The sequence below is a fragment of the Egretta garzetta genome, unplaced genomic scaffold, assembly GCF_000687185.1.
Source record: "Egretta garzetta isolate BGI_Z169 unplaced genomic scaffold, ASM68718v1 scaffold351, whole genome shotgun sequence".
Classification (NCBI taxonomy): Eukaryota; Metazoa; Chordata; class Aves; order Pelecaniformes; family Ardeidae; genus Egretta; species Egretta garzetta.
In genome coordinates, this window is record NW_009258489.1 from 329,443 (window position 1) to 349,716 (window position 20,274).

Below are 20,274 nucleotides of genomic sequence, written 5' to 3' on the forward strand. Positions count from 1 at the left end.
TGAGCTCCTTATAAAAAAAATTACAATATGAGAACATGCAGTTATGAACTAAGTTTCAGGGGCAAACTGTGATTATTTATATACAGATGAACTGGTAGAAAGTTCAAGAAAAATTATCATCCTACTACCACCATAACAAGCAGCCCCAGTAACATTCACTAATTAAAAAGCCAACCTTAACCACACCACTGGCAACACTTTGCTCCAGTGAGCACAAATTTGGGCAGATAAATATGTGGCTTGAATAGGAACCCAGCTAGGTAATACAATGGTGATTTTTTCCCCATTTTTATTTACAGTTATACCAGCACTAGCAGCAGTTCTTTTCACCACACAAGGCAGCTTCTCAAGAAACATATTGGTTACATACCATACTTTAGATGACAATGTAAGAAGCATTTATAAATTTCGTCATAGTAAAAACCTAATGTCGTCTCCTTGTCACAGATATAATAACAAACAGTACCTCTTTGAACCCTGCATTTTATTGCTGTCATATTCTAACTTTTAGATGATATTTTTAGGAATTTATTCAGAAACAAAACATCATCTTTGATACTGTAGGTATAGAAAAACATCACCACATTACTTTTTTTTTTGGCCACACATGGAGTAAGGACTCAACCCTGTTGTGCACAGAGCCACAATATATACCTTACAAGCACTTTTATGCTGCTCGTATGTAGGTGTTTCACATCAAACCTTGAAAAATTTAGTTCAGTCCCACTGTGGCCTTTAGCCACTGAACATATAAATATAAATTTTATTATTCATCATGACACCCCTCTAGAAACCAGGAAAAGAAACCTGTAGATAGTGTGAGGAATTCCCACACAAAAAAAAAGTAGCAAAATAAACATTACTATAAAGTGGAAAAAACCAACATGGTAAAGATTGCTCTTGGACCTTAAGAAGAGGAGATTTCAAGTCACCCTGATCACTGCACAGTCTGATTTAAGAAACAGTTGCTGTTTGCTGCAAAGTTACTGGGGCACATACTTCCTATTTACGGGCCTATTAAAGGAAACAGTATATTAGCCTTTGCTAAATACACAAGAATTTGACAGTCAATTTCTTGTCTATTGTATTGCTACTTTATAAGCTAAAGTATGTTTTTTTTTAAGTTGTTCTTTCTTAAAGTAAGGGCTTGTGGTTTTTTCCCCAATAATGAGGGCACTATCACAACACAGCCATAATCAAAATAAAGCCTTCATACTAAAAATCAATGGCTAGTTTGGCCAGTATCAGATGTTGGCCCTACTGACAAAAGCAAAAATAAATTACTTCAATTTTTTAGCACAGAAGAGGAAATACTGGTAGGGAACAAACCTGGATTCTGTCATAGCTCATAGTTCAACAAAACCCTCAAGGTCTACTATTCTCTATGGTAGGCAAAAATAACAGCATTTCAAACCGAAATAATAAGTTCCACTTGTTAGTCACCTACTGGAACATACGCATACTGATATACATAGAAACCTTGGTTTCAAGCTCACACAGGTAAAAAAAAAAAAAAAAAAAAACCAACTTTCTTTTTTCTAGTTCTGAATCATTTATATATCAGCAGGAGAATACAAAGAAAACATGCAGAACAAAAAGTACACATTTCTAAAAAAGAAAAAAATTCCTTCTGAACACATATTTGTATTAACAATTCTTCTTTTTCTGGTACAGAATTTAACAAATAAGAGAAAATTGTTATTACCTTATGTTAACTGCCTGACCAATATTAGTCATAGCTGATGTCATTATTTCAGTAGTAAGGCTTTCAGCAAAACTGACTCCATCTTGTCCAATACCACTGTCAGCTGTCAGACTTGTGTAACTCAGCTCTCCTTCTGCTTTTTCTATGGCCGCAGCAGCCCCCTTGTCAGAACACACTGCCTTTTGTTCTACATCAACGTGAATTTTAGGAATATCAAGCTGAAACACTCGTGATTTTTGACAGGCACCACCTAATCCAGAATGAAAAAAATGCCTCAATGAAATGGAGGATTCTTGTGTGGGTAGATGATGAGACGTATTTTCTGTACAGTACCGATGTTCCTTCATACTGCAGCATCTACAGACAGTTCCAGAAAAAGGAGACAGTTTCTCAGTATATGAGAGCCTATCCCCATTTTTTCTGTTTTCAGCCACATGGAGAACAGCCGACTCTAAACTCATTTCTAGAGTATCATCTGCTACTTTCCTAGCATATTGTTCGATAGCTTGAATTACACCTTCACTGTAGCCATTTTCATTTAAACTGCCTGTGCTATGATACAGTTTATGATCTGGGGAGAAAGGAAGAAATGTCCTAGAAAATCTTGTTTTAACAAGATCCCCTGTGACTTCATCAAATTCAGTCTTTTTATACAGACAGGAATCTGTTAGAGACTTTGGCAAACACGCTCCCGACATTTTCAACTTCTTCCTGACATCACAAGTGATACTGCGAGCAAGGGATTCTGAAAAATGTAACAACTCTGTGCATTCTGTTCTTTGTGTGCCAATATTCCTTTCATACGTCTGGTCTTCACAGCGATGGGTGCCGCTTTTCACTTGCTGTACTGCATCTTTATTCACTGCTTTGATCAGCTCCAGCTTACCACTGACCTGTGTGTTTTGCCCAGGAAATGTCTTTCTGCTGTATCTCAATTTGGTTTTTCTAGCAGCTTGCTGTAAGCCTGATTTGATAGACCTGTAAGCAAGTCTGCTAGCATACTGATCCATTAACAGTTCAGCATTACCACCTTCTCTTTTCAAAACTCGAATAATATGATCCGCGTATTCGTCAGTCACGCTTTCACAGCTTGGGTATTTGGAAGTCAAACCTGTCATGCCTGAACCTTGTGGTAAAGGAAGCACAGATGAATCTCTCTCCCCCAACCACTGGTCCCGCACCGAACCGCACCGTTCTTTTGAACTATAATCTTTATCACTTCTTCTCAAATAAAGGCAATCCACCTGACAGTTAACCCGCTTCAACCTCAACAGTTTACAATGCCTTGATTTCACTATTTTTTTGGCCTCACTGATGACTTTTCCTGCCATATCACCTGCATAATTCCATAAAGAATTGCATGTCTCTTCTGGGATGTTTAGAAATGCAGTATATCCACATCTTCTGTTTTGCATGCCTGACTGAACCTGTCTGTCAGCTTCTCTTTCGTTTGTTTTACCATCTAAATGGGAAGCAGCCATTTCAGTCGCTATTGAAATGATACGGCTAGCTAAGCAATCTGCATACTGAATTGTTTTTTCTGAATGCTCCTCTTTCTCCACAGGCATTTCAGAACGATCTTCATCTTCACTACTTTCCACTTCTTCAGAAAGCGACCGCATGAGTTTCAGCATAAATTCCTCATTTTCCAAAGAGTCATGTTCAGTTTCAGACAAACCAGTAACGGATGGATTGTATGGTGTAGAAGGTGGTGTTGCAGGTGCAAATTCCTTTGCTAATTCTCCCTTGAGTTTCTTAGAGAGTTTTCTTAGGTTTCTTTCAGAACTACCTTGACATGGTACTAAAGGAGTTGGTGGGGGCGTATCAGGCATTACACAGGTATTTCCATCTTTAAGACTTGATTTATCTTCCAGCTGCAAAGCATCTTCACTGCCAAACATCACTGAAGAAAAGTTATTTGCATGCAGAAAACAATCAGCCTGCCTGTAAGTCAAAGGTCCTGATGGTGTTTTCTGAGTATCATGGGGTTTTGAGGGCTTGTTTAAGCATGTTACTGAGCAGCTTCCTGTGTCAGTGAAGTCCTCTAGGACACGCCTAGCAAAAGTCACAGTGGAACAAGGTGGGGGTGATTTTGAAGAAAACCTGTGTCCTTTTTGTTCCTGCCAACAATCTTTAGATTCTGAAAAACACTGAACAGAATGAGTTGGAGTAAGAAGAAATTTACATGGATTATTCAAAGGCATCTGTTGTTGTTCCACAATTACAGAAACATTGCTTTGTTTCTCAGCCTCTTGCTTCTTTATCACACATTGTTCTTTTCTACTGGTATCTGCGTAAGTCTGTGAGCTCACATTACATGCCAAATTCTCACTAGCATTGCATAAGACAGTTTTACTTTCATCCACAGATTGTTTTATGACACACTTAGCCAACTGATCTGCAAACACATTCTTGGGGAAATCTTCACCAACACATTGCACATAAGGTTTTTTATCTATTATTTTTCTTGTTAAAAAGTCTGTATACTCTTCTACTGCCTTTGTTACTCTAGATGAGGTTATGGCTTCATAAGCTTCATTTACTATCATATCTACCATAGTTCCAGAGAAAGTATTAATGCCTTTTGACCCACTTGTTAATTCTGAATTATTGTTCATTCCAGATCTGTTATTTGTTTGTTTGGTATTGTTTTGGTTATGCAAGAGTGATGGAGTACTTTCAGTACTTTGACTGTGATCTGAAGTTAGGTATATATTTCTGAAAGAAGCGACTTCCTCCTCTCTCTTTCTGCTTGCGAAAAATGGATGAGTAGAGTCTTTGTATATTTTCATATCATCATCAGAATTCAGAGCAGTGGATACTTTTGCTTTACAAGCATCAGAGGAAACCTGATGTTGACAAAGAGCTCTTCCAGCTAAGGGCACAGGTATTGAACTTACAACACCAGAGGTGCAAAATAGAGCTTGCTGTACTGTGTATTCCTTCTTGGAATCTTGGATTGGCTTCAGTGCTACCCTATCATTAAAATTAGGAAAAACTGTGGAAGTCCGTGTTGACTCTAACATACTTTCTGCACTCACGTATTTAATGTTGTCCATGGAAACACTAATGGCTGCTTGTGTTGTGAAGGTCACATCAACCTGAGATAGTTCAATAAAAGCCTCCTGAATGACAGATTCAGACAAATCTCTGGCATAGGATCTTACCACTTTGTCTTCATAATCAAATGATGAAGGCTGTGCAGCTGTAGGTGTTGATGGATACGAAAACTGGCATACTTCCATGATTCCTTCAAACACAAGTTCTTCAGCAAGGTCTGCCGCAAACCGTGCAACGGTGTTGGTAAATATTTGTTTCTTTACGTGCCGCAGTTCTTTCAAAGCACCAGTTATAGCTTCACTCACCAAAAAGCTCGCTATGCCATTAATGGCACGCTCCTTCAGGGAGATGGCTCTACGTCTTCCAATCTCATAAAAAGCCATTTGAAAGACTGAAGAAGTTAACCTAGCAGCCAAATGACAAAGTGCATTGGTGCATGAAGAAACACCTTTTTGCAGGTCTTTAAATGCACTGCCAAAACTTTTTTCAACTAATTCAGTTGCAAATTTTTGAATGCTATCTCTAATCATTAATGACTTATGTTTAGATTTTGTTTGTTTGTCTGGCTCCTTACCAATTTTCATTTTGAGATCTGCAGCTTGACCTTTTTTCTCTTTCAAAGCAATCCCTTTGTGTTTTGAATCATTTCCTGTACATACTTTTTCTGATGAGGACTCTGAATGAAAAACAGAACCCAGTATTTCAAATGAAACACTATCAGCATATGCTGAATAACTATTATAAACTGCATCATGGTGATTTTGACCTGTCCCATCTCCACCAAGATTAATTCGACATAAACATTCAGAAGAACCACAGTTCCCTAGTGGACTAAAAGCTGATGATCGAATAGGGCTGAACAAGCCTCCGTTCTCTTCCCCTGATGTTTTAACTGGGCGGGGGGAATCCGGGACATCAAAGATGCTGCTATATGGTGATTCTGGTTTACGAGGAGTTGGTTTCTTTACATTGGCTGGGAGAGTGGGACGATCAAACTTGAATTTCTGAGGGTTCATTGTAATGCTTGCAGAAGACAGTTGTTCATGTGCAGTCCTCCTTTTCTGGGAGGGATTCCCTAGGATGGGATCCCTAATAACTTTACAAGAGTTTTCCAAGGCTTGTTCCAGCTCATCAAACTGATCAAAACTATCAAAAAATTCACTTACTTCTGAGTCCGAATCCTCTATACCATCTTTCATTACTGGAATTTTTGGCAGCTGAAGTTTTGCCTTCAAGCTTTTTTGATACCCTTCTTCATCTAAGAAGATGATGGGGCTTGGGCTGGAGCAATCCGACTCAGAGGATTCAGCTGGAGAGGAGGAAAACAATGTTTTACATAAAAAATTAACACCTTGATCAGAAGGATTATATGGCTTATAGAAACTCCTTTGTATCCAAGGATCAGAAATTGAGGTTGTAACTGAATTTTTTACTGAGGACAGTTCCTTAATTCCCAAAATATCAATCAAAGTAGAAGATCTAACAGATGACTTTCGACGGGCAGAACCCACAAGAATCTTTGAGTCAACAGCTTCTAAACATTGAGCAGAGATGGTCTGTGATGCAGCATCTCGATGGTTTCGAGAAGTAAAGCTGCAAGCACCTAAAAAAAAAAAAAAAAAAAAATTGCTTCACTACCAAGAATTTTGATAGAACTGTAGAAAAATGGGGACAGATTTTAATGGCAATTGCTGGGCTTTTTATTGTTGCAAAATGGTAGCTGATATTTCATGATTAAAGACAAAATCTTTCATTTTTTTCAAATGTTATTATACTAGTCTAACACTGACAAATTCATGTATTTTTAGCACACGAAGTAGATCAAAATTCTATTTGATCTGCATCTGACACTGCGATTAGAATCTTTGGTTTATGAGTTGATAAAATGTGAAAAGAACAGGAAAAACAATAAACTTGCAATTGCATAATAGCTCTTTACAAAACATGATTAATGTAAAAAAATTACTATTTATCTACATTTTCTTTCTCATGAAATCCCAACAGCCTAAATTTCAAATAACAATTTCTACAAGTCAAGAGCATGAAAGAACTTACCAGCACTTTGTATCTTTGAAGGCTCATCTTCATCTAAGTGTTCAAAAGCAGTGACAAAATCATCCTCAATTGAAGAAACTGACTGATTAGTGTCATCATCTTCTCCATGGGATGTCTCTGTCTGATGTTTTTGTGATGAGTTTATTTCCACTGCATATCTTATGCCTGTGGTATACTTGCTCAGCAAGGTAAATATATAATCAACTTTGATCCTTGGGAATGAAGGAGACAGTCTCATCACACAAAACACTTCAGGAAGCTGATTCTTGAAAAAGAGAGCAACAAGAAAACAAACGTTAACAACCTTGGAATGATTTCAACTGTCAGTAGTAATGAGGGATTCTTTCAATACATTTTTTTGATGAACAGTAAATGATTTACAAATATTTTAAAGATAAGAAAATTAATGGAACAGTTTGGGTAGAGTGTTAGTTAAAATCACTTATTTTCATAACTTCTGCATTCTGCATAAATCATTGCAATAAAAACAAACAAAAGATTGTGTAATACAACCATGATGATATGTACTCAAGAATCTACTAATTGAAGAATGCACATTAAAAATCTGTACATTTATGCTGAACACTACTTCAGTTTATAGGATATTTGTTTCTTCTTTTTTACCTTATATGCAGCATAATTAAATTTAACATGCATGATTAGTCAATATGGCTTTAAGAAGTTTGCTTTAATGACATTTATAATTGGAAATAATGTAATCAAAAACATAATAATAATAATGGCAATTATATAATTAATAGTTATAATTGTAAATAATTTTTAATAAGAAGAGCCCAGTGAATTTTATGAACTCCTAACAATCTCATTATTTTTGGCACCTCTGTTTCAAGACGAAAGTCTGCCGAGGATGAAAGCAGAGCAGAGAGAGGTAACTTGACAAGTTTCATCCTCTTTCCAAATTGGCAGTGAAAGGGACTATAGTCTAGCAGAAGCATGGGATCAGCACCATAATGAATTATTTGTTAAATATTTTCTGTTAATAACACAGCACTTGAAAGCACCAAGTTTATTTTGAGATTTTGCTAATATTCATTTTAAAGAAACACAGAAATATAACATTAATACTACTGTGGCTAAGATGGCCCAAAAGCACAAGCAAGACAAGGTATGGTATGACCAAACTCTTTACGAGGCAAAACAAAATGCTTCTGTAATTAAGACATGCAAGAAGATATAAAAAGTTTACCTGATGTTTCATGACATAAGGTTTTGCCAAGGTTTTCTTTACATCTTTCAGAAATATAACTTCGTCTTCTTTTAGTTTGCACAACTGGAGCGATTTCAGAACATCTGGGAGCTCTGCAGAAACAGCTGCCAACTCCTGATTTAGATATAGAAATACATTGAGAATGTAAAGTGAAAAAAATAACATGTAAATGATAGTGGGTTTGATCTCATATCCCCCCTAAATAGTAACAGCTGCTAAATTTGGTAAAGTTTCTCTTTTGTCCCCTATTTCTTGCCCCATCCCCCACTTATTGTCTCAAACTGTGGTGTACATCTCGTGTAAACAAGCTTTAGTTCAGCCCACATTCACCTCTAGCTCACTGTTCTGCCAAAGAAGAAATTCCACTGTTTCTCAGGGGCCAGAAATGGCATAAAGTCACAAAGGAGAATCCTGTAAGCACTGAAAAGCAGCTGCACATCCTACACGGTACGCAACTACAAAGAGAAGATTGAACTCAGCTAATAATGGTTCTCAATGGTTCTACATGCTCTTAGTGTGCTTCATTGGAATGGTGTTTTAGCCCACTATTACAAAAACAAGGACAAGGCACTTCTTTAAGCATCATCTTGGATAACTTAGGTTTACGTAATATAGAAAAGGCCTATGAAAGATTTATGCTTTTTTTTTTTTAAACAATCTAAACACTACTGATCCATATGGTACAAAGCAAGTCTCCATAAACCTATTCAGCTCAATCTTCTCTAATTTTCATCTAACTCCAGACAATCAAATACTTCTTACCCATACTTGAAAGAACATCTAGCACTATTATCATATGATTAACTAGCAACATTGATACAACTTTGAACACAAATGGATTGAGAGTTTCTGGTTTTCATTTTTAAACATCAAAAAACTATTACAGCAATCTTTACCAAGATCCAGACAGAGAAGTGTGGAGTTGCACTGTAAACATATATGTTACGGGTTATACAGATGTGTAAATTGCATGAGAAGATTAAATCCTTAACTTCTTAAAACAGCAGGGCACAACACAGTAGTTTGCTATACTTTCCCTTTAAAATAATGCTTCCTCTTCTAACTCTCCAGAACAGTATCTTGAGGCATAACCATAATACCAACTCCTGATCCCCCACCAGCAATTCACAGCTACCAGTGAATTCAGTAACATTTTAGCTTTGCAGATGACAACTGCACCATATTAATAAGTACAACTCTTCTGAGAAGGTTACAAACAAAAATCCTGATACACACAGTTTTTTAATAAAAAATCCAAAACACCCCACCTACCCCCAAAAAGCCCACATACAAAACAAATCCTCCCCCCAATTTAAATAAGCTATTCCAGACCATTCCAATACGAAGACTGGCTCAGGTAACATTTTAAATACATATAAAACACTGCTGATCATATTAAAATAACTATTTTTTTAGCTTTTCAATGATATTTAAAACTTAGGTTTTTAAATGCTATGGGTGCACATATTTCAATTTCTCAAACACCAAAATTCCTCCATCTGAAAAATTACGTACTACTTAAGAAATCACCAGTGCTGAAGAACATTTTTTTCCAATACAGATATATACTGTACCTGCAAATGAGCAGTACCCCTCTCTTCAGCAAAACCTATAAATGTAATCTGTAAAATAAATGCATGAACATATTGAAGTACAGAAAATAACTTTTTGTTTTCTGCAGATAGTTAAGAGTTAAAAATTCAGAAAACTTTACCATAACACTTCATTCTACTGCCATGAAAACCATACCTTAGGGTAGCATAGCTTGCTCAAACAGTAGCACATAGTCTTACATAAAGAACAGGAGTGCTATGCTATTTGACTTGTGAAAGATCAGATCAAACTAAAGAGCTTATACTACATTTAAAACCCACTACACAGAAATTTTTATAGTGGCCTATTGCTGGTGTACATTGAGCAACACATAAGTCTCATTACAGCTGTTAAAATAAAACATGATTTTGCAAAGATCAGTGCTCATCTGTCCCTGCTTCAAGCTGAACACATATAAAACAGTTCCAGTCTGAAATCTGTCCATGTTAACTAACTGTGATGCATTTGGATATATTGAAGACAGCATAATGCCAACACATTATATCATTTACCATGTAAATTGATTAGCCTAAGGCCAAAACACAACAGATTACTCAAGCCACATGTTTGCATGCAATACCAAAGTAGATAAACCCCTGAAGTAAAAGAATTAAAATATTCAACCTCATCCGCTACTGAAACTTTATTTTAAACATCAGATTTCTTCAATTCTCATTTAGTATTTCCCTAATGACAAATCAATAGTGTATCTGCATGCTCCAAAAAAATCCTGAAGTATTTATTTTCCAGTCAAGGTTGTAGAGAAAATAAATTTTACATCCATTTTGTAGATATGGAATAAAGGACAAAGATTAAATACTTCCACTAATGTTTGGACTTAAGTTTGATACGGCTTGGATTCAACTATTTCAGAGCACTATGCAATAGACTGAGTTTTATTTATTGAAATCACAGCTCTCACTAAGTTTGTAGCAGCTACTCCCTGTTACTGTAAGGTAGTCAGCTCTCAAGTTTAAAAACAGTAAAGTACATCACTATGCTTATAATCACTTATCATTAACAGGTTCATCTACTTGCTTGTGCATACATAGAATCTATGAAAGGGAGAAATCCAGAAAACAAAATGCCTGAAAAACAATTCTGATTCAAACTGGACTTGAGTTTCAAATATGTTCTTTCAATGCATGACCAAAAAAAAAAACCAACTCCCGAACTTCCTTTTAAAATTAAATCATACTAAAAATACTGAAAATGCTGACTTGTTTATTTCAGGGGGTCTCATGCTGGAAGCTACTGTGTCCCCAGAAAAGATCTTCCTGTTTACATCCACTTATCCTCATTTCAATTATGACAAAATTATAAATGAAACAATGCTTCGCAGTAGCATTCCCAACAGCTCCAGATAAATCACAAGTCTCCAGCACTGTATTCACTGTGTAACTATGAAACAATCCTGTTTGAGCAACATACCCTTCAACGCCTACATTTTTTCTTCAACTCCTAAATCTTTTATCTGCATAATATCTGCAAGACACGTTTCAACTTCTGCATCTTTTTATCTACACGGTACCTACAATATGAACAGAATTTCTCCAAAGCAGAGGCAAAATAGCAAACAATTTAAAGGACTCTGAAAAAAACCTAGTTCTCTGAAGAACTTAGCTTTAGGGTTTGATGCCGTTGAGGTTCTTTGGTAGGGTTTGGTTTTTTGGTTTTTTTGGGGTTTTTGGTTTTTTTTTAAATGGGTGTTTGCTCTTTTGTTTTCTTGCATGCTCTTTCCTCTTACTCAAGATGATTCCAACCCTTTCCTTCTCCCACAGGATAACTCATTGTGCAAGACAAGGCAATACGCAGGAGTCATAGCTTCATGCAAATGAAGGCCAACGAGTCCATGTGTACGCTGATGGGCCAGCAGATTGCTGTCAAAGAGACCACACCACTGCTGAGTCTACCTATGTTTGCCCTCAATGACAACACTACTTTGGATTTCTTTATTGTGCCCAAACTCCAGTTTTCTCAGAAAAATAATCACCTTTTAAGACCTCAAACGTGTCTGAAATTAGTACAACAGTTCAAAAGTTGTTGGGGAGTAGGTCAGGGAGATAGAAAGGCCAACAGTCGGTAACACAAGCCTTTTCTTTAAACTAATAATAGTGTATGAGGCACTGTATTTGAAGGTTATCATAACCTATGGGTACAGAGGAAATGAATTAAAATGCTACAGGAAGGCTATATTCTGGTTTTTGTAAGTCTGAGTAATTATCTTTGCAGTCCTAATAATGTTCTTCTAACGTTACTCTACATATAGGTAACTTTCCCTGTATTTTTATAAGAAAAATATACCTGTTCTGTAGCAGGACATTGACCATCTTACATTTCAACCAGAAATTCTTGAGCTAATTAGGCAACTAAATATAGTCAGCTATCTTCCTCCACTATTACAGGTATATAAAACACATTGCCAGCTATTTGCTACAAGAAAAAAAAAAAAAAGGAGGGGGAAGACAATGTTTGAAGGGTTTCCTAGACTTTAGAGCATGGTCTGTCTGAACAGACACAGACAAGCTTTTGCCCACCCCTCCACTGCTTTACTCTTCTTCCTTACCTCTAATCTGTCACAGCTCTTCATCTTTCACAAATTGAAGCTTCTTGCCTGCTCCCCGAACGTTTCATACAGTCCCAACCTCACCATCCAGCCAGTCCCAAAAATGCTGGTGTTATCCAGGCAATCCTAACTCACCTATGCTGGTCACACAGTCTGCCTCTTCCCTTCCTCCTGCTACTTCTTACCCAATTATCAGTAATCTCTACCACCATTTCCTGAGACTTTTTTCTTCATTTCCCCCTGTCTCAGCTACTCTGCCTGGCTAGTTCAGGTCACCCTCTCCTTCTCTAAGCTCCTTATCAGGCCTGTCAACTACTACATAGTATTCTAAAACATTTAATTCGAGATACACAGTACGTAATGCTTCTTTTTTCTTTTCCCTTTGGAGCAGCTGCTGTTAGTCTTGTAACTCAAACGGCCCTAGTCATTCCTCCTCACAGCTTGAGATTTACCTAGACAGTCCTCCATTCTGTCCAGGTCTACTTCTCTCCCTGTCCAGCTTTTGGCCCATCTGTATTAATGTAAAAGAAGTCCAGACCTGCAATGTTGAGGCTTCAGCTTTTAGTGCTGAGCACAGGGCAAACAAGAGCAATCACTTTAACTCTTCAGACCTGGATCAAAATGTTCTACTACTTTGTCAGGATACCATCCATACAACCTGGATCACAGGAGTGCTCACAAATCCAGTACACCCAGTTATACAATTCTACAGAATCATCTATCTACACAGTTTGGGTTTTTTGGGGGTTTTGGTTGGGTTTTGTTTTTTTAGTTTCACAAATCCTATAAAGCAGAGAAACATCATCTTGAAACATCACAGCTCTTTTCAAGACTACAGTGACTGACAACAGGGGGTACAGATTTTACAGCCAGTAACTTGCAGCAGTGTTCAAATTTACTATCCTGCAACTTCCCATACTGCTACAAGCTAAACCATTTTCTATCAGACCCACAAAATATATATAAATGGTCAGGTTATGCCAAACCTCAATAAAATTATCTTGTCCTTCCCGATTTAAACATTCATCTGTTGATACATTGCATAACTCTTTTCTGCTGTGTAGCAGTGACTTCACAGAGGGCAGTACACCGTCACCAAAACTCTGAAAAAGAATGAAAAAATATAAGATAAAATAAAATTTCAGTTTTGGACACACAGTCCACCCATCTATCCCCTGCCCCCTATAAGTCTCCCTACTCAAAGTACTGTTTCAAATTACTTTGCATATAAATCACCATGTTTCAAATTTAAATTTACTTCAGGACATGGAATTGAAATGGGTAAGTTGTTTTCTTCAAGCAAAACTTCTATTCCAAAAGAAGTTGACTGTTCTGTGTATATAAAAAAAAAAAAGGCGAGAACATGCAAACTTTAATAGATGAATCCAAGAAGAAATCCAAGCCTCATCTATTATTCCTTGCACCAGAGCCTTTATATGGAACTTTTCCATCAGCTTTTCCTTAAAAAGGATGAAAAGCAAATTTAGCCAAGAAAAGTAACCGAGGTGGCTTCAATAGTCAGAGGGGAAGAAAACAAACAAACAAAACAAACACCAACAAAATCCACAGACATTCTCCTTCCCCATTCCTTGAAGAATATGAAAGAATTGTAACTTAATCCCACGTAATTACTTCTTGTAACAATTCTTTTATTTACACTTATGGTGACATGCAAGCACCCACAGATGGCTAAAAAAGGCTTAAGAATCTAAGAATTTCTCCCAGTGTAACAAAGTGCAGCAAAACAAAATATTATCTTCTCTGCTATCTGAAGTCAAATAAAACAAGACGACAGAACAACAAAACTGGTTCACTCAGCTTGTAAAAAAGATAACATTCTGTCACTTTTTTTAGGAAGTTAGCAACCTTTTTTTTATTTTCTATTTTGAAATTGTCACCTTCTCTAGCAAGTGGTAAAGTTAAGAAGAAAAATAAGATCATGATGTGGTTGTAAATTCTTACTCCAGTTATCTATATGCTAAAAAGGAAGTGAGAAATCAGTGTGTCCAACTTAGGACAAATTATTTCAAATTTGCATATCTTCTTAAACAGTATTAGACACACTAGATAGCCAAACTGAGTCATAGAATGTTTTGTGTTTCTGATACCTCCACAGCAAAAATAATCAGTTTATGGTAAAAAGTGATTTACATATTACAGTTAAACCTCAAGAAAGATTCCCCCCCTCCATAGAAAAAGGTGGTATCAAGTACCACTGCATGGGAAGCCCAATTGTTACAACATGGCCAGTGTCACCATGCTCATGGTGCTACAAAATTAAGACAGTATTTCTAGAATGCACAGACAAAAGCAAAACAGAAATGTCACTTCACGATCCTTGAAATTACCAAAATATATTTCAGAATGTTAACAAACAAGGCCTCAAATAACACTCTTACAGCCAAGGCCAAGTGACATTAAAGCAGTTAAAACAGTCATTTTTGTGGAAAAGTAACAACTGAATTATTTGAAAATACATTTAAGGCAGTCATACAAAATAAATTAATGAAGTATTCATCTAATTTCCACTTTAAACTATTCCTTTGTCTCCATGTTTAGCTGAAATTTACTTCTACACTTCTTTGTACTTTCCACAGTATGCTGACAGTGTCTTTCTCTGATTCTCCGGATCTTCCAGATTTACAGGTGGCTGCAATACCAATATTGCTCAAAGACTCTCCCCGAGTAGTTCCCCCATTCATCTCATACAAAAGTCGTTTGTGAAGTCAAGCAAAAGTTAACCAAAAGAAGTTAACAAAACCAGAAAAAGTCATAAGTTTACTAAAAGAGCTGTTTCCGGAAAAGAATTTGCCTGAATGGAGTTAGCAAGGGGATTTTTTTGAGAATATAGTAGATGTAGGTCAGTAACCCAGTAACCAACTTCCTCAAAATTTATGTTGAGACTGAAGTCAAGCATCATCATGATTAATAAACTTAATGGGGAAAAAAATAAGTAAATATGTAGATGAAATCAGATGATAATTCAAAGTAAGCAGATGTCATCAGTTAAGAGAAACAATAGCATATTGGTGGATGAAAAGCTGGACATGAGCCAGCAATGTGCGCTGGCAGACCAGAAGGCCAACCGTACTCTGGGCTGCATCAAAAGAAGCGTGGCCAGCAGGTCGAGGGAGGTGATTCTGCCCCTCTACTCTGCTCTGGTGAGGCCTCACCTAGAGTACTGCGTCCAGCTCTGGAGCCCTCAGCACAAGAAGGACATGGAAGTGTTGGAGCGGGTCCAGAGGAGGGCCACAAAAATGATCCGAGGGCTGGAGCACCTCTCCTATGAGGACAGGCTGAGAGAGTTGGGCTTGTTCAGCCTGGAGAAGAGAAGGCTGTGGGGAGACCTGGTTGCGGCCTTTCAGTACCTAAAGGGGGCCTATCGGAAAGATGGGGAAAATCTTTTTAGTAGGGCCAGTTGTGACAAGACAAGGGGTAATGGTTTTAAACTAAACCAGGGTAGGTTTAGACTAGATATAAGGAAGAAATTCTTTACAATGAGGGTGGTGAAACACTGGCACAGGTTGCCCAGAGAGGTAGTGGAGGCCCCATCCCTGGAAGCATTCAAGGCCAGGTTGGATGGGGCTCTGAGCAACCTGATCTAGTTAGCGGTGTCCCTGCTCACTGCAGGGGGGTTGGACTAGATGACCTCTAGGGGTCCCTTCCAACCCAAAACACTCTATGATTCTATATCATACAGGAGGAACTTGCTCAGCATGAGAGTATTTGAAAATGCAACTGTATGAAGCACAAAGTTATGTCCTTATAAACTAAAAACAAGTTTTAAAATAGAATTGTGAATTCACAAGCTGGGAAACAAAATACCTGAGCTGACTTCTTGATCGTGGTATAGCAATGAATGGTCACTATGATACAGCACTGAAAATAGCACACATGACCCTAGTATGCATCCTGCAGTGAAAGAACTGACATCATCAGAGCCACTGAGAAGGACATCCTGTGTAATTGCACATACAGTATCATCCACATGTGAAAAGGAGATTAACTCACAACAAGCACGGAAAGTAGGACTATGAAGGATAATCGCTGGAATGCAGAGGCTTTCATACAAAAGTAGACTAAAACCTTAGTCTACACAGTTTCCAAAAACCAAGGCTAACAGAGGACAGATCACCAACTGAAAAATCATCACGAGGGTGAACATCAGCGAAAGAAAAAAAGCTACATAAGCTGAAGAATAATGACATCCATGAAAACAGGTATAAATTTGCTGTTGATAGCTTCAGCCTGGAATTCCTAAGATTCTTAGCTATTACAGCAACGTAGTTCAAAAAGACTTAAAAACAGCAGTAGTTTTGGTGGGTTTTTTTTTAATCTCATTAATTGTGAGACTATGTTCAATAACTTTTTCATATTCTTATCAAAATTGTGCTTGTGACAGCAAAGGACTGCACTCAGTTTCAGAGAAATCCCGCTATCCAACAGACAATGAAAGCAAGTTCTTTCACAACCCCAGTCTAGGAGACATGCAACTACATTAAAAACTGAAAAACAGCAAGTTCCCAAGACTATGAGCTCAGTTTCGGTGAGGACAAGAGGTCATCTTCAACAAAAGGACGTAATTTGGTTTTATAAATAGCACAACTACTTCCACTATACAACACCGTATGGGCAAAAAACTTCAAGCAATCTCTGAAGCTCTACTTGCTGGGCCTCTGTCTTCCTTCCTCACATAAATTTGAAAGTCACATGTCTGGCAAGAAATCCTTTCAATAGCGAGCACAGATTTCAAACTTTATGAAAGTTTGCAGACACCAAATTGAGCGAGGAATAGACACTCCAGAAGGGAGAGCCACCCTGCAGCAAGATCTGGATAGGCTGGAAGAGTGAGCTAACAAGCACCATATGAAGATCAACATAGACAAGTGTAAGGTCTTGCACCTGGCAAAACATAATCCAGGAGCGCAGCACAGACTGGGATCCACCTGGTTGGAAAGCAGCTCTATGGAAAGGGACCTGGGGGTCCTGGTAGACGACAAGCTCATTATGAGTGAGCAGTGTGCTGTTGTGGCCAAGAAGGCCAACAGGATGCTGGGTTGTGTCAAAAAGGGCATCACCAGTAGAGATGAAGAAGTCATTATCCCACTCTCCTCAGCGCTTGTCAGGCCACACCTGGAATACTGTGTACAGTTCTGGTCCCCGCTATACAAAAAAAGATATGGACAGGCTGGAGGGGGTCCACAGAAGGGCCACCAAGATGATCAAAGGACTGGGAAGCCTGCCATACGAGGACAGGCTGAGAGAACTGGGTTTGTTCAGCCTTGAGAAAAGGAGAGTCAGAGGTAGCTATAAGGAAGACGGAGACTCCCTTTTTACAAGGAGTCACGTGAAGAAGGGGAAATGGATACAAGTTACTCTTGAGTCGATTCCAATTCCACATGAGAGGGAAATTTTTCATCATGAGAACAGTCAACCATTGGAATAATCTCCCCCGAGATGTGGCTGACTCCACCACACTGGACAATTTGAAGACTCAGCTGGACAGGGTGCTGGGCCATCTTGTCTAGACTGGTAGAAAGGTTGGACCAGATGATCCTTGAGGTCCCTTCCAACCTGGTATTCTATGACTCTATGACTCTATGAAGTTGTACTAGGGGAAAAAACACAAATATCCTCAAACATGCGCAGAGCAAGACAGAGCAAGACCTGAACAATTAAAATCCTCGTCATGCCTCTAGCTCAAATGAACAATTCAAAGTTTCACATTGTCCCCTTTGTGGTCAGCAAATCAAGAAGTCATTATCTATGGATCCTTCACAGTACACTGCAGGAAATTCTAAATCGCTCTCATGAACTATTTTAAACAACTGCTCTCTGACATTTCAAACAACACACAAACCTCTAAGACACCACAATCTGCAGAGAAATAAAGTCCAGTGCTGGAGAGCCATGTTTACTCTGCTCTTAAGTAACAAAACAGTTCTTCCTGATTTCACGTGCTATAAGATTTAAGTGAAGTGAATATTTTGAAGTCATTTTGTAAAAATGGAAACTTAGGCTCTAAATGTGCATACCACAACTGTGCACTGACTTCTAAGAGCTACTACTCCAACAATTCCTGTGAAGTATTTACGAAGCATTACAGAGAGGACATGAATCAGACTGCAAGCTGTGAATCAACAGAAGATGAAACATAGTGCAATTCTGACCTCCCTACTGCCTGGATCTGTGAGAAAGAATGAAAGTTCCATGCTATAATCTAAGTAGCCGCCCCTCAGGGAAACATCAAGAGAAGGCAACCACAGATCAAAACACTGGAGTCTGGCTGTATGAAAATGTAGCATTCTGCAAGACACCCGTAACGGGTTGAATTCATTTTCCTAAAACCACACAGTCCAGAACGCTCAATGACAATTAATGGAGCAGTTCACAGAGCTAATATTTTAGACAACCATTAGAATCAGTGAGGGATCACTGGTCACTGTCACTATTAGAAAAATGTTTCTGCAACCCAAATGTCTAAAAACCTAGAGGGGGCTTGTTGGTTTGTTGTGTTTTGTTTTTTTTTTTTTTTAAATTGAAGAGGAAAAAAAAAAGGGCAGACTAAAAAGTCCTCTAAAATCCAGTTTAACTTGCCTTCTTAACCTGAACATAAAGAACTCTATTTGAGCTGAAGATTTCTCATAAACCAATAAAATAAAAGTTTGTGTACTATCTGTCTTAAAGTGAAAAAGTATCACCCATAATTACAAACTACTTCATGTATGGCAGTTAACATTCCATATCAGCACCTGGAACAACTGATTACCTGCCTGGCAGTCACGTAATCTTTACCTTTGCCTTCAAGCAATTTCTACAGGACCTATGGCACTGACATCATTTCCTTAAAACAGCAAAACCTGCTTATGGAATAAAATAATGCAATTTTCATGTGACAAGATACTTCCTTGCTCAGTTTCTCCTCTTAAGCATTGCACACACTTGCAAGTAAAGAATTTATTAGCAACCAGGAAATACCTAGAAAAATACTCATCTGTATTCAACTACTTTGACAAATAAGATTGGATAAATAAATTTGTTCTTTCAGGATAAACTGCAATTTTCATTTGAGTAAAAGTTTATAGAAGCTGCAAGAAAATTTGAATAACAGTATTTATGTTCTCCACGATAAAGTGACAAAATGTAGAAGAATAAATAAATACCGCTGAAAAAAAACCCCAATAATATCGTTTCTAAGTGCGAGACATATTTTCTTTTTCACCAAAGCACTGCCTAGAAGTTCATGTAAACAGAAGGATAAGCCAGTCAAGAAACCAAGATCTAAAGATAAAGTTATTACAGTAAGCCCTAACAGACTTCACAGAACAGTTTTCAATGAACACTACATATTTCTATTTTATTACATATAAACTTGAAAAATATGTGTTCAAAATGACTTATGCTCCAATAAACGTGACAAATTTTAGCAAATAAATGCATCACGATTTCATATCACCTTAAAACAAAAGGCAAAGACAAAAGGCAAAAGCACACACCCCTTCCTTAAATTATTTTGTCTCCCAGTTCAGCTATGCTACATATGCCCAAGCAATAAAGCAAATGCAGCTTCTTTGCCTCACTGAGATGTTAGACAACCAAAATTAAAACATAAAGAAAAAAAAAAACCCCACCCACCCAAACAGCCCCAACCAAACTTACCAGATCACTTGGTTCATTATTAGACTGTTTCAATACAAATCAAAAAGCTCTGAAATATTTTTTTTTAATACAGATAATTACCTTTTTCACAGATATCCTTGGTTTCATTCGATTGCCCTGAGCCCTGGCGTACATATCCATGATTTTACCGATCTAAATATTCGATGAAAGATGTCACCTCAAAAATACCTATGAAAAACATTTACACCTGATTATTTTTATGTTTCCCCATTTAGCTTGTACACATTTTGAAAATGCAAGTAGACAAAACAATAAGTAATAAAAACAAATAAAAAGCATTTTAAACTGAGGAAGATTAAACAGCACACCATCCATACTGATTGTTGCCTCTGAGAAAGTACTGCCTTAACAATTTTTAAAACCATGCACAAAATGTAAACCACACAC

General features: G+C 37.6%; 1 protein-coding gene across 7 annotated transcripts in view; it reads right to left on the reverse strand.

Annotated features, from left to right (window-relative positions):
* AKAP11 (A-kinase anchoring protein 11) overlaps positions 1-20,051 on the reverse strand; it is a 37,108-nt gene extending 17,057 nt beyond the window's left edge. For 4 of the 7 annotated variants that reach the window (XR_004842828.1, XM_035900887.1, XM_035900876.1 and 1 more), the window contains exons 1-6: positions 19,948-20,051; positions 13,194-13,310; positions 9,623-9,670; positions 8,028-8,162; positions 6,821-7,085; positions 1,706-6,368 (exon numbers count right to left, since the gene is read on the reverse strand). Coding sequence is in view for 6 of the 7 variants with exons in the window: in XM_035900887.1 (XP_035756780.1) it covers positions 1,706-6,368; positions 6,821-7,085; positions 8,028-8,162; positions 9,623-9,670; positions 13,194-13,310; positions 19,948-20,007 (5,288 nt within the window). In the remaining variant the exon portion in view is untranslated. The remainder of the gene's footprint in view (positions 1-1,705; positions 6,369-6,820; positions 7,086-8,027; positions 8,163-9,622; positions 9,671-13,193; positions 13,311-19,947) is intronic. The other 3 variants (XM_035900896.1, XM_035900902.1, XM_035900882.1) reach the window with 3 other exon arrangements.
* Positions 20,052-20,274: the final 223 nt, after the last annotated feature.